The sequence below is a fragment of the Opisthocomus hoazin genome, chromosome 12, assembly GCF_030867145.1.
Source record: "Opisthocomus hoazin isolate bOpiHoa1 chromosome 12, bOpiHoa1.hap1, whole genome shotgun sequence".
NCBI classification, from domain to species: domain Eukaryota; kingdom Metazoa; phylum Chordata; class Aves; order Opisthocomiformes; family Opisthocomidae; genus Opisthocomus; species Opisthocomus hoazin.
Genome location: NC_134425.1, coordinates 90,366 through 103,185, shown reverse-complemented (window position 1 = coordinate 103,185; position 12,820 = coordinate 90,366). Strand labels below are relative to the sequence as shown.

Sequence of the window (12,820 nt, the reverse complement as noted above, 5' to 3'; positions counted from 1 at the left end):
AACCACATAGGCTGTAATTTTTCTCAGAAGTATTCACGTCCCTGACTGAAGGCATGGCCAATCCCTAAGCGCTGTGTCTGTAACCTTGCGTTCATCCCTCAGCCCCTGTACAGCCTTTTTACTCCCCAGCCTGCAGACTGGCGTGATTCCACCTGCCATGAGATACAAGTTTAACTATTCATTGAGATTTTTTTTTGTGTTTCCTCCCCACTGCTATTGCCATGGAAATTCACCAGAGCCTGACTTGAAAACGACATAGAGGTGTGTGTATATATATTATACACAGCCACACACCTCTTCTTCCCCAAAACCAAGAGCTGTTTCCCGCATCGATCAGGGCCAGCAACGCCTTTCTCCCACAGACCCTCCAGGGACCTCCCTCGACGCTTTTTAAAACCGCTTCAGCACCGGGTACCCGGGCACTACAGCGCTTTCTGACAGGGGCTGCCGGGGGCGGTCAGTCTGCCCAGCTCTGAATTTTCACCTTCTTTTTGAACCACGTTTTAGGGCACTCGGCGAGAAGAGCCGCCTCGGGGAGCAAGGCCGCCTCAGGGAGCAGGGCCTGCCCCGGGGAGCAGGGCCGCCGCGGCCTCGCTCGGCCCCGGAGCTCGCAGGCCGCCGCCTCAGCGGGCTCCGCCACCGCCCACCTCTCCCCTCCCCGTCGCAGAGCCGCGGCCGCCGGTCCCTCCCCACCGCGCTCCGCCCCAGCCGGGCGGCCTGCAGGTCCCGGAGGGCGCCGGCCGCGGCTGCCGGGGCGTGTGTAAAAGTCCAGGGCTCCATCCGGGGGGGCAGAGCAGGGCCGGAGTGCTCTGCCGGTAAGCGGGGAGGTGGGCTCACTGTGCCGGCCCGCTCCGGAGCAGGGGGCTCTCGCCTCACGCCCGTCGCCGGGATGGGGGCCGGGGAGGGGGTGGGGGGACGCAGGGCTGTTGCCAGCCGGGGGGGTGGGGGAGGATGGGCTGAGCGTACCGGGGCGTAACCCGGCAGAACGGCAAACCGCGAAGGCTTTCGCCCGGCCCTGTACCTAGCCCGCCTTCGCGCCGGTGCGGGTGGGGGGGCGGCGGGTCAGCGCCGGGCCTTAGCCCCGCTGCCGGGCCGCTGCCGAGGCCAGGCCTCTCCCGGCGGGAACCGGCCGCTGCTTCCCCTTCCCCGCGCTGAGGGAGAGGGGCCGAGGACCCCCGTCCTCCAGCGGTTCGCTGCTGAAGTCAGTGACGCCCTCACGGTTTGTCTTCCGGGTTACTTTCGTTTCCATTAAGCCTGTGGTGTTCACCCGGTCATCGACACCTTCCGCACAGGGAGACAAGGCTTTGGGGCCTGTGCGGTTCAGCGAAGGTGAAGAAGCCCAACTCAGGCTCTTGCGTACAGTTCTTTATCGGTCAGCAGCAGTTAACGGCAGGAAGATTGGGGTAGGCAAAGCAAGGAGTCCTGAGGCCGCTGAAGGGCTGTGCGACGGGCTTGTCTGCAAAAAGAGATTGCTGTGGAACTGGGAATCCCAAACCAAAAGCAGTGTGCCAGAAAGGATGTAGAATTTGTGGGGGGGAAAAAAATAAAATATATATATACATATATAAAAAACTGAAAGAGTGTTTTATTCTGCTTGTTGTCTTTTTTATATTGTCACCCCAGGCGTGTGTCTACTCTGGGTGGCTGGGAGGGCTGTTTACAGTGGTGACTGTCATTGCGGTCATGGTGGAAATTGGGATGTCAGACCCCACTGTGGCACTGTTAGGTCTGTTCTGTGCTGCTCCAGGGAGAAAGCCAGAGCTTGTGGCCCAAACAACACGAAAAAAACCTGGATTATTCTCTGTAATGCAGGTGAATCCTGAGACAGTGAGAGAAATCATAGTTGTACCATTAAATGTGTCAAACAAATAAACCCCAAACCAACCCCCTCCCAACCTTAATTCTGTGAGTACCAGCTCTCAGCAATTACTGACTTCGTGTGAAGCTATGTGTTTCTGATGGGTCTTGAGTCGTCTTCCAGAATGTTTTTTTACTGTGTTTCTTGCCAGCTTTTTGAATGTTTTTTGTATTGCGTCCTCAGAAAAAACATTCTCCTGTCATCTTCAGTGATGGTGTTTTAGTGCCATGTGTATTGGCAGACTTAGCTTCAGTCCGTTAATGCATCAGAGAGATGTAGCATAATATGTCATAAATAATCCATAATCAGGCTATTCCCTTCATGTTACTGATGTATTCCAGCTGACAGACTTGTGGTCACTTTGTACAAGCTAATTTAGTCATTGAATCATGTTGGGTTTTCCACCTGATGAGACTTGAATGTGGTTTGAATTGGTAGACAGGGTGGTCTTAGCAAAGAGCTGACAGACTGTCATTTCATAAAGCAGGGTTACTGTTCACAGATGTGGTTCAAGTTCGTCAAGTCTCAGTGACTGCAGAGACTAAAACAGTAGTTTTAAGAATATTTTCCTGGAAGGCTAGCAATTTGCTCCTTTTGTAAAACTTGTGTGGGTATGTGAGTCTGTTTGGTACGTCTTGCGTGGCCGTTGTGATACCCTTCTGTGTTTACTGGGGTCTTCTTTTATTCCTTTTCCTTTGCTTCAGATTCAAAAGATGGGAAATGCCAAAAGCAATGCCTATTGGAATCCCCTTTCCAGATTTCTTCCTGAGGAGCAGTCTGACATTGATGGAGTGTTTGATACCTTGTCAGGATCGAGTGGCTCAGCTGGAGCAAAACATGGCAAAGCTACAAAGAAAACTGACTGGCAGCACTACAGGCAAGACAATCTATTATTCTTGATACGTCTGGACTATAGTGTATTGAACACAATTCCAGAAGGAAACTAAAGACATGGCAATAGTTACTTTTTAAGGACTGCCCATCTTAATTTAATAATGTTTTGGGGCAAGATGCATATTTAACATGAATAGTGACTTTCAGGTTTGTATTTGTCTCTTAAGTTGCATTGTTGTGTCAATTTGCAGCTTTCCTGATTCTGAAGTAAGTTGGGAAGTATGAAAATATTTTCACAGAAACCTGAAAAATGGGAAGAGGATTCTTTCTCCTGGAATCTATAGTGTATGATTATTTACAGATTTTCTTGAGAAGCTGTCACGAAGTCAGTTTGTGTTTTGGTTGTATCTTTCTCCCTCAATTGCACCACCATCTCTAATCTTTTCACTTGCATTAAAAGGAAAGAATTCAATTTTGCTTAAGCTGTGGCTCCCTGTTTTAGCTAATTAACATACATTATGCTTTCTGATTAACTTTGCATTCATTTTCTAATCAAGAAAGAAGAGGAGAATGATTTGTTGCAATACTTAATAGCTGTAGTTAGGCAGGAACCAAGTGGCCAAATGAATATGGTAATAAAAGTGCATTTTTATATATGCTACACAGTTAATGGAAACTCCAGGAAAGAAGCAGGGTATTTTAAGGTATTTAGCAATGCAGCTGCATACAGACCAGCTTTAGCCTTTCTCCAGCCTGGCTATTTATGAACTATCAGTGGAAGCAGTGTTGTTGCTGCCCAGCCTTTCAACCCCACTACGACCAAGAGCCTGGTCCCTGGTGTCTGTTATTTCACTGGGACCTGGGAGAGGTTGTTTCCCTAGCTTTGATCCTAGATCAGTGTGTCGTTTGATGAACGTTTGTCTTTTCCCTGCCGACCTTTTTGTTTGCCAGCTTAAATTAAAATCTTTTGAAAGAGTGTCTGTAGGTGCCTAATTCCTTGGTGCAGGGACTATTGCAGTGCCATGCCTTCCTCGTAGATGTCTATGCTCATGTCTGAGCTAGATCTAGCAATAGTCTGGTAACACTGACGAGGGCCCAAGCGTAACCCCGTGTACTCTGCTCAGGCTCAGTGCTTTGCTGGAAGGAAAGTATGTGGCTTCTGGACCAGAGCAAGCTGCACAGTGTAGCTTGGAAAGCAGGTAGAGCAGGTATCTCTAGATACTTTCTTCAAGCCATTTAAGACAAGGATTCTAAACTGTTAGAGGTGTGAGTTTATTGGATGTTTATTAAAGATTCCCTTTTTACAGTCCTCCGTTTTCACACCCCATGTCTCCTCACTGGGATAGCTATAAGCATAACAAAACAGTGCAACAAAGTTAGTGGTGGGTGGGAAAGGGTAGGGAGTAGGTAGGTAGTACTGCAGCATGAAGTAAAAAACCTTTGAGTATAGTGTTTCTAATTATGTTCCCTGCTGCTTGTCTCACTTCAGGCCCATGTACCACTTTTAGAAAGCCTCTTAAAGACAGCTGCACCCCCTGGGACCATCCCTCCCTCTGTATGAAGCACTCTAACATGCAAGTCTGTGGCTGCTAATTCTGCTTCTGCTGAAATCAATGGGAGTTTTACCACTGATGTCAACAGAAGCAGGGTAGAGCTTGGCATATTGAATCTCGCCCTACATGCACAGCAACAGCCATTAACATGAAACAGGAACAGCCCTGGTGGCTTCAATAAGAGTGGTATTGAGCCAGCAATAGCTTGGTAATAGCAGCTCCACTGAATAGAGCTGGAGTGCTTTTACGCAGGTGGAGCTCCATTGTTTTCAGCATAGTCCCCACTGGGCTGCGTCCGTGTGGGTAAGAGTCAAGCCAGGTGTTCAGCACGTTATGCACAGTGCTTTGCGCGGTGAAGACTCTGTGGAGTCATGTCCTAGTGTACAGATGTGTTTTAGGTGGTTTATTTTTAAACCGTGTAATTATCTTGAACACTGTGAAAGTTTCTTGGATCCAGAGTCGGATCTTTCCCACAGTGTTGTGATGCGTGATGACATATACCAGCCAGTATTCAATTCAAAGGGCCGTTCATGCAATTTTGATTAGTCAGTTTTGATTTCGACTTTTTAACAGCAGGGAAGCCTTATAAAAATCAAGTGATCTCAGTTTTATTCCGTGCTTGAATCAGACGTTGCTGTGTAGAGGGAAACTTCTCAGAATTGTTTGTATTTGTGCATGTAGGGTTAAACACATTGCCTGCATTGTCTTGAGGCCAAAACTGAGATATGGAAAAAACTTTACTTTCTCTTTGGTTTGAAGTATCTGTGAGCTCCTCTATCGAAAGCAAGGCTAAAACACAATTTTAAATGTTGGACTGGCAGAGTCCTAAATTGTACACTAATTGTAAATAAAAAAAAAATTTAAATACGCTAAATTGTATTGGAAAGGAGATACTATAAAAATAGAGATTTTTTTTTCTCTTTGAAAACTAGTCCTTTGACAGAAGTTTGTTGCCAAGACGAGATACATGGTATCAAAATCCTTCATTCATAGCAGTGTGTCTCAGCACAGTTTACCTGGAATATATTAGTTATTCGTCATTTTTAAAACATGTTCTTTGCTCTTTTTCTCATTGTAGACATATATGCAAGAGCCATTACCAGAGAAAATGACTGTTCGGTTATACCACAGAATGAAAAGTATTGACCTGACTGGGAAATCATCTGGGCTGAGTGAACAGATTGCTAAGGAGCAGTTTGTAATTTTTATGTCAAACCTCTTAAAAGGGAATGCAGATGAGAAGAGTACCATAATAATGAGAATCATCTCCAAAACAGAAGGGCCTGTGAAGTGCAAACAAATCCAAGAGGTAAACAGGCAGTTAAACAAACGTGTCTTGGGGAGACAGTAAGAGAACAGAGATAGGTAGGTAATTTGCAGGTAATCTTTAGAGCATAAGATTCAGAACAGGGATTCCTGACTTCTGCATTTTTTCATCTCTTTACTACTGACTTGCTAATCTGGGACAAACAGTGTAGGCAAACCAGGTTATATGGGATGACCGTTTCAGACATGGGCTTTTCCATCCTGACTTGCCTACTTTGAGAACCAGGACCTGGATTTTGTGGAGCACACCGACCAAGTTGTCTGATGGTTCACAAGCTCATTCTAAAGGGTGCAGAGACTGGCTGTACTTAAGAGCCAGCAAGTGTTGTGGTGTGGCTGGTGCTTCTGGGAACTGAGCAAAATACTTTCTAGAGCTTTAGTTGCAGGATGGATGTGTGAATTAAATACGTAGCTTGCAAGGTGGAAGGATGGGGTCTCACACAAGAGTTATTCACTAGCTACTCCTACCATTGCAAAATTTGGGCCTCCCCTTCCTCTTTTGTGCAGTGTTTTATGGAGATGCTTTGTGAAGTAACATTTACAAAATATCTTGAAAAAGGGTACTTTTCAAGACCTGTGAAATAGCATTTCTGTTATTTCTGACATGTCATGAGAAGAGATGTTTCTGCCATTGGGATTACAGCATCAGTACTACTTCACTTTATTTCGAGAAAGTCCTTTGAAGCTCTTCACAATTTTATTTAAGAAATGCCAAAATGGTAATGTTTTAACCTTTCAAGTTCACAGAGGATCTGATCATGTCTGTAGTCCATGTACTGAGCTACAGGAAGGAACTCAAAGGTTGGAATTTGGAGAATACTAGGGATTCTGCAAGTGGAGTAAAGGCTCTGGCTTCTCAGCTGCTATCAGATTTGAAGCTTGCAGGTAAGCAGCACTAATGTAATATATCCCAGAAAGGCACAGAGCTCACGTGATCGCTGATCTCACAAGAATTTTTCTCTTCAAGTCACATCTTTGAATTTAAATGGTGAGACCGGTATTTCAAACCTAGTGCTTTTCTAATGTCTAGGGAATTTTATTTATTTTACCTTACCATCTTTTTCCCCTAAATTCAGGAGAGCTTTGGTTTGAACTCCCGGTTTCAGTGCACATGGAAAACTGTTTGTCATGGAACATGTCTGTTTCACAAATACCTGACTTGCAGTTGATGGGCGTTTAGATACATGTGCATATGTTTACAACTCTATGTCCTTTTACAAAGCATAGGTTTATTGCCACACTGTTGTAAGAAGAGATTTTGCTGTCTTGCAAAGAACATCTCATAAATTGTAACTGGGAGTCCATGTTTCTTAATCATGAAAGCCCAACCAATGGATGTCACAGACAAATGTTTCTCATTTCTGTGGATGCATCAGCTTAATGCAATTTCACTGTTGCTGACTCCTTTTATATGTGGTTTCCTGTCTATTAAAATAATGGAATACTGTGTTTACACTTAAAAAATCAAGTGATTATTTCCCAGAGGAGAGGTACACACTGGGCGACTTACTACTGTTCTTGTGTGTCTTATTATTTAGATGGAACAAAACCTGTGGGTCCTCAGCTGATGGAGACAAATTTTGATCAAAGTGTCATTGAGGATTGGGTGTACCGAGTTCCACAGATCTCAGTTTTCCTCAGTGTTGTTATCAGGCAAGGCCTTCATGTTCTGCATTCTGTCCCAGACCAAACCAAAGACATACTCAACCTGGTTCCAGCCTGCAAAGGCATCAGAACAGGACTTGTCAGTCCATTTCCCAGGGGAGCGTGGGAATGATGGTGGGCGAGGCCCAGAGTAAATGACCCCCAGCCTCGGATCAGGGAGCTCATTCAGGTCATGGCTTCCTTCAGTCAATTACAGCTTTTGAGCTCTCTAAGCTCCTCAGGGAGATGTGTTTTGATATTTAGAGAAGCAGGGGTGTCTGTTTGAGGTAAGACCTTCAGGATGAGTCGAGCCTCAGCAGCAGGTATAGTAGAGAGTATATTTATCTGCAGTGTTTTTCTTCAGGTCAGTAATCTTTCACTGAGCGTTCAGGGGTGGCAAGATTGTTTAATAGTATGTGTTGTTCTTTTTATTCTAGGTGCATTACACTTTCCTGGAATTCCTGACTTGATTTAAGATGGAACTTTGGTATTTTTTAGCTAGTTTTGCTGTATACTGTCTAAGTTGCTGGCATTGCATCTCTTAATCGGACCGATGATGAGATTGTCTGGCAGGAGTTAAGGTGAGCATCTTGTATGCATCTGTACAGAGTTTGCGTGTTTGTCAAGAAAGTGGCAGGGACATGATGTATAGTGTCTTTCAGAGTATGGGACGGCTCATTGCCTTTCCCGATCACTCAGAGGACCGTGTTGTCCCTTGAAACTTTGCAGCTCGCGGCAGGCCCCTCGTAGATCATAAGCATTGGGGCTTCACTTACTCTGTGGGCCTGTAGCAAAGCCCCAAGGTTGTGGGAAGGCAAAAGATGGGAGATGCCTGCAGAATGCAGGATGTGGCTCAGCAGAATGGCCCCTGAGGAGCGGCCAATGCAGGGGGTTCAGGGGTGCAAACACAGGGAAGGAGCTGTCAGGAGGGCATGAGGTTCCTTCCTTGACAGTTCAGGAGAAAAGAAGGGGTTTCTGAAGTTTTGAGACCAGGGGATGGTTGAGGAAGGGAGGAGGGTTCATCAGCTTTTCTCAGCTTAGTTTTGCAGTTGGATTTGAATGTTGATGAGGTCTGTTTGGTTTTAGTCTCTGCAGCTGATGGGAGGTATGACAAAGTCACAAGAGATGAAGCGTAAACCCTCCGGGGCTCCGCATCTCAAGATGCAGGGCTTTGAATCTCAAAGGTGTTAAGGCTTGTGTGTGAAGAGCTTAATGTTCTTTTGTGTTTGTTTTTTTAATGGCAGGCTGTAGTTGGACTCTAGGTGGCGTTCCTGAATGGAAACGAGACAGCTGGAATTGTTAAGCTGTTGGTTAGCATTGGGGTGACTTATTGTACAATGTTTTTTGCAGATGCAGAGGGACAAGCTGTGTGCCAAAGGGCGAGGGAGGAGAGGCGAGCAGAGCATTGTACAAAGGTGAGTTCACATGTAGTGTCATAGGGAAGATGTGACTGGTGGCTATATGACTAGATTTTAGGTTTTGATTTGTTTTTTTAATTTTGAAGGTGCCAAGCAAGAAGTGAAGCGGGGATATGGGCACCGGAGGTGACTCGGGCAAGGTGAGCCATGACTAGCGGGCTGAAGTAGCAGCTGTGGGCCAGGTCGGTGTCTAAGAGCAAAGAATCCTGCGGCAACTCAGTGAGGTGTTTCTCTTTTGGTTTTGCAGGGGCTGTGTGGGCCGCCTTTGGCCTTGGAATGGTGTTTGAGGTGAGCTGGGGTGGTAGCGAGGAGGAGCGTTGAGCAGGTGTATTCTCGCAAGCACAGTGCTAACTTTGTGTCTCTTGCTATCTTACGTAGCAGAAGCAATGAGGGCCGTGGCGTCGGACTGTGGAATGAGCACGTGAGGGGAGCACCTGGGTGCTTCTGAGGAGGGGGTTTTTGTGGAAGAGGTTGGAGTTGGCCCACATGATACTATCATCACTGTGAGGTGTGGCTGCCTGCTTATTTCTTTCAGATGATGAAGTAGAACCTTGTGGCTGCAGCAGTCAATGTGTTTTTTGTCAAGGATGGATTCAGACCCCCGGCCCGGTGGTGGGTGTGGAGGGGCCGGTGCGAACCAAGGGAGTTGCGGAGCCGTCACAGAACGGCACCGGGCTGCGGCTGCAGCGACAGAGAAGGTGAGCGGGGGGGGCGGGCGAGTAACCGGTGGGTTCAGTGGAAAGCCCCCAGGAGGGCGGCGTTGCCTGCCGGGGGCGGCCGGGACAGCGGGACCCTGTCGGAAGCAAGGAGCGGCGAGGCTGCGATGCTGTACCGGAGCCGGGTGGTGGGGGCTGTCCGGAGCTGCGCTGTGGAGCGCGGGGCTGCTATGGAGCTCGAGGGGTCTTCCGGGTGCGTCAGCGGGAGGGCACGGTGTCCCCGCAAGCTTATGCACCGGGGAAGGTGCCTATCGCGGTGTGGTGGGCGCTGCGGTCCTCGGGCGGGGGCTGGCGGTCGGCCGCGTTGGTTCCCCGGGACAACCAGGGGAGAGGCGATCTTCCGGCACCCGGCTGCCGGGCTCCCGTGCCGTGCTGGCCAGGGCCGGCCGGGAAGGAGTCCTTTCCGCGGACTCGGCTGCCGGGCAGACGCGTTGCTCTCGGTGACGTTGCACTTGGAGCCGCCGCGGCCCCGCTGCGCAGAACGAGCTGCATCGGCCGCCGGTTTCGTGCGTTTTCTGGCAGGGTTCGCTGTTCCCCGAGAGGCGGCGCCCCCGCTCTCTACTGCCACCCGGTGGCCTTGTGGCGGTACTGCAGCCCGGCATAGTTCATACTTGTTTTTTGGACTCTGGATCCCAATTTTTTTATTTTTTCTTGTCTTAACTGTAGCTTGTCTTTCTTCCCTGGTGAGCCGATTGCTTGAGGACACCACCATCCTTGGTATGCCTTATTTTGGTGGAAAGTACAATTTGCTTTACTCGGTTCTGTATCCTACCACGAACCTGAGGTGTTCCACAAATTTCCTTTGTCATTGTAAAATCCCCGTAGGAGTATAGCGACCTTGGCACTACAATTTGAATATCCTTTGCAACCCAGCCCAAAAGTCCAATCACAAGTACTTTGTCCTACCCATATTCTGTCTGACTGATTACGGGATAAGCAATATTGGCCCTTTTGGGGGTGTGTTATAAACCAGGGTGTTTTGTCACCATCCGTGTCATTTAGTACTATACTGTTCTTGTCTGCTAATTGACTCGGGTGTACAGGGGTAGAAACCCAGGGCCAACTATGCAGACCTAGAGGGCCTCCACATATCCAACAATTGGTTGAAGTTTTGAGCAACAGCTTTTCCTAATAACAGAAATTCATTATCTGATGAGGGAGTGAGCATGTGGATAGGAAAGTTTCCTATAAACCAAAGGAGACAAATTATAACCGGCCAAACCACTCTTTTTAACAATAGGAAAGAAATATTATTATATATATTATTAAATCTTTAACAGCGCAAACAAACGCATGCAGTTAAACTTCCCATTAAACGATTCTTCGGTTATTTTCCTTTTAGCTTCTAACAAAGTGAAAGGATTCTCGGTCCCTAAGAAAAGGAGCTCGGATAAGGAACTGGTGAAGCCGATGGGATGATCTACCGGGTATTAATTTTGTGTTCTTTCCCCAAAGCATCCCAAGAATCCCCAAGAACTGCAAGAGAGAGGATGTGTGAATGACATCGGCTGCCATTGTTTCTGCACAAACTCAGTTCTAAGATCACGTATATCATGTCCTTCAGGTTGTTTAGTTCTGGTCTTGTTGCCCTCTTGGTGCCTCCTTATCTCTATAGCTTGGTGCATCTGCCCTCCCAAGGCCGAGCTGTCTGGAGGAGAATTATTTACGAGTCTCTTTTATCATACAGCTATCCCAGTTATTCGCTGAGGACCAAGACCACTTTTGTTTGACTTAATTATTTTGTCTGACAACTAAGTGATAACTTATGTCTACATTCATCCACTACATTCTTTAATAGAAACAGGGATTAGTACAGTTAAATCATTAGATCGCTATGTATGCAGGAATACAAACTACAATAATAAAGGCTACTAAAAACTAGAAAATATTAAAGCTTCTTTGTTACAGTTTCACATTTCTTACAATCCCCTTTATCAGGGGCGAGGGGCTGCGCCAGAGCCCAGGGGAGGAGGGGACGGGCTGTGGGGCTGGGGAGAGGGCCCCCTGTTTCTGCCGGGCTCCAGCCGTGGGCCGGGGCCGGGGGAGCCCCAGGTGCGGGCAGCGGGGCTGATGGCGACGGCCCCTCCCTCTGCCGGTGGAGGGCCCGGTGCTGCCGTGGCCCGGGTGGCCGTGGAGGGGCCGGTGCGATCGCTGCTGCCACCCGGTGAGCAAAGTTCGGTACTGCGGCTCGGGTGGCGCCGTGTCCAAGAGCTCGCTGCTGCCACCCGGTGAGCAAAGTTCGGTACTGCGGCTCGGGTGGCGCAGGTGCATTGCGCGCTGGGAGGAGCCGTGCCCTGTGTGTCCGGCGCTGCAATAAGGAACGCCTGCCTGCTTGCTGAAGTGCCCAAAGGGCTTCAGAGAGTCTTTGTGTTTGCCCAATGACGGCTTCAGCCGTCGGCCGGGGTCGGGGGAGCCCCAGGTGCGGGCAGCGGGGCTGATGGCGACGGCCCCTCCCTCTGCCGGTGGAGGGCCCGGTGCTGCCGTGGCCCGGGTGACCGTGGAGGGGCCGGTGCGAGCCGAGGGAGGAGCGGAGCCGTGGCCGGGTTGCGGCTGCAGCGAGGGAGAAGGTGAGCGCGGGGTGGGGGGGGTGGATGGAGCGGCGGGTTCCGGGGAAAAGCCCCCGGGAAGGCGGGGTCCGTGTCGGCGACAAGGAGCGGCGGGGGTGCGGCGCCGTGTCGGAGCCGCGAGTCGGGGTCTGCCCGGAGCGGGAGACGCGCGGCAGGGCGCTGCCCGGAGTCGGGCAGTGGCGCCGCGCCGTACCCACTGGCGCCGCCCTCTGGCCGCAATGCGGTACTGCAGCCCGGCGTTCCGCCCAGGGACTGGCCCCTCCGGCGCGCCGTCGGCGCGTGGCGCATGTGCGGTGCGGCTGAGCGGCATGGCGGCGGCCGGGTGGCGGGTGCCGGGGCGGCGGGGGAGCAGAGAGGCCAGCGGTGAGGCGCGGGCTCCCCTCCGGCGGGTGCGGGGGTGCGTGGTGGCTGCCCGAGGGTGGTGGGACGGGAAGCTTCGAGCCGTCCGCTGCGGCGGTCTGCTGGTGCGCTGGAGGCGAGCCGGGTGCGGGCAGCCCCGGGGCCAGAGGCGGGAGGTGATGGAAGACAAGAGGGGAAGGAGGCAGGCACCCCCCGCAGCTCGCCAGCACTCCCCCGGCCCAGCTCTCCCCGCGCAGCCGCCGCCAGCTCCAGCACGTCCCCTGAAGCCTGTCCCGGAGCCGCCGGCCTCCCCCAAGGCCCGTGGTGCGGGCGGCACGCTGGCCCTCGAGCGTGCCTCAGTCTCCCTTAACGCGGTCACCGCTGCTTCTTTCTGTGTGGCAGGGGCCGCGCTGAGGACGAGTTTGTCCGTTCCTGTCCTGGGGATGCCGTTGGCTGTGCCCGCTCCAGGCTTGTGTGGGCTGTGTGTGCCTGGCCTCGCTTTCCTGGTGGCGAAAAGGGAGAGGCGGAGCGCTGAGTGGCTGCGGACAGGAGTTGGCGTGGCTGA

At 50.3% G+C, this 12,820-nt stretch overlaps 1 protein-coding gene across 1 annotated transcript; it reads left to right on the top strand.

Moving 5' to 3' along the window:
• The first annotated feature begins 709 nt into the window (after window positions 1-709).
• LOC104326233 (MTOR-associated protein MEAK7) lies at window positions 710-11,212 on the top strand. The gene is given in 12 exon segments (XM_075433813.1): window positions 710-815; window positions 2,563-2,716; window positions 2,719-2,735; window positions 5,324-5,554; window positions 6,312-6,456; window positions 7,110-7,224; window positions 7,653-7,796; window positions 8,566-8,630; window positions 8,720-8,773; window positions 8,881-8,921; window positions 9,012-9,331; window positions 10,016-11,212. Coding segments are annotated over 6 exon segments (681 nt in total). The 5' UTR covers window positions 710-815; window positions 2,563-2,571; the 3' UTR covers window positions 7,681-7,796; window positions 8,566-8,630; window positions 8,720-8,773; window positions 8,881-8,921; window positions 9,012-9,331; window positions 10,016-11,212.
• The last annotated feature ends 1,608 nt before the right edge of the window (window positions 11,213-12,820 follow it).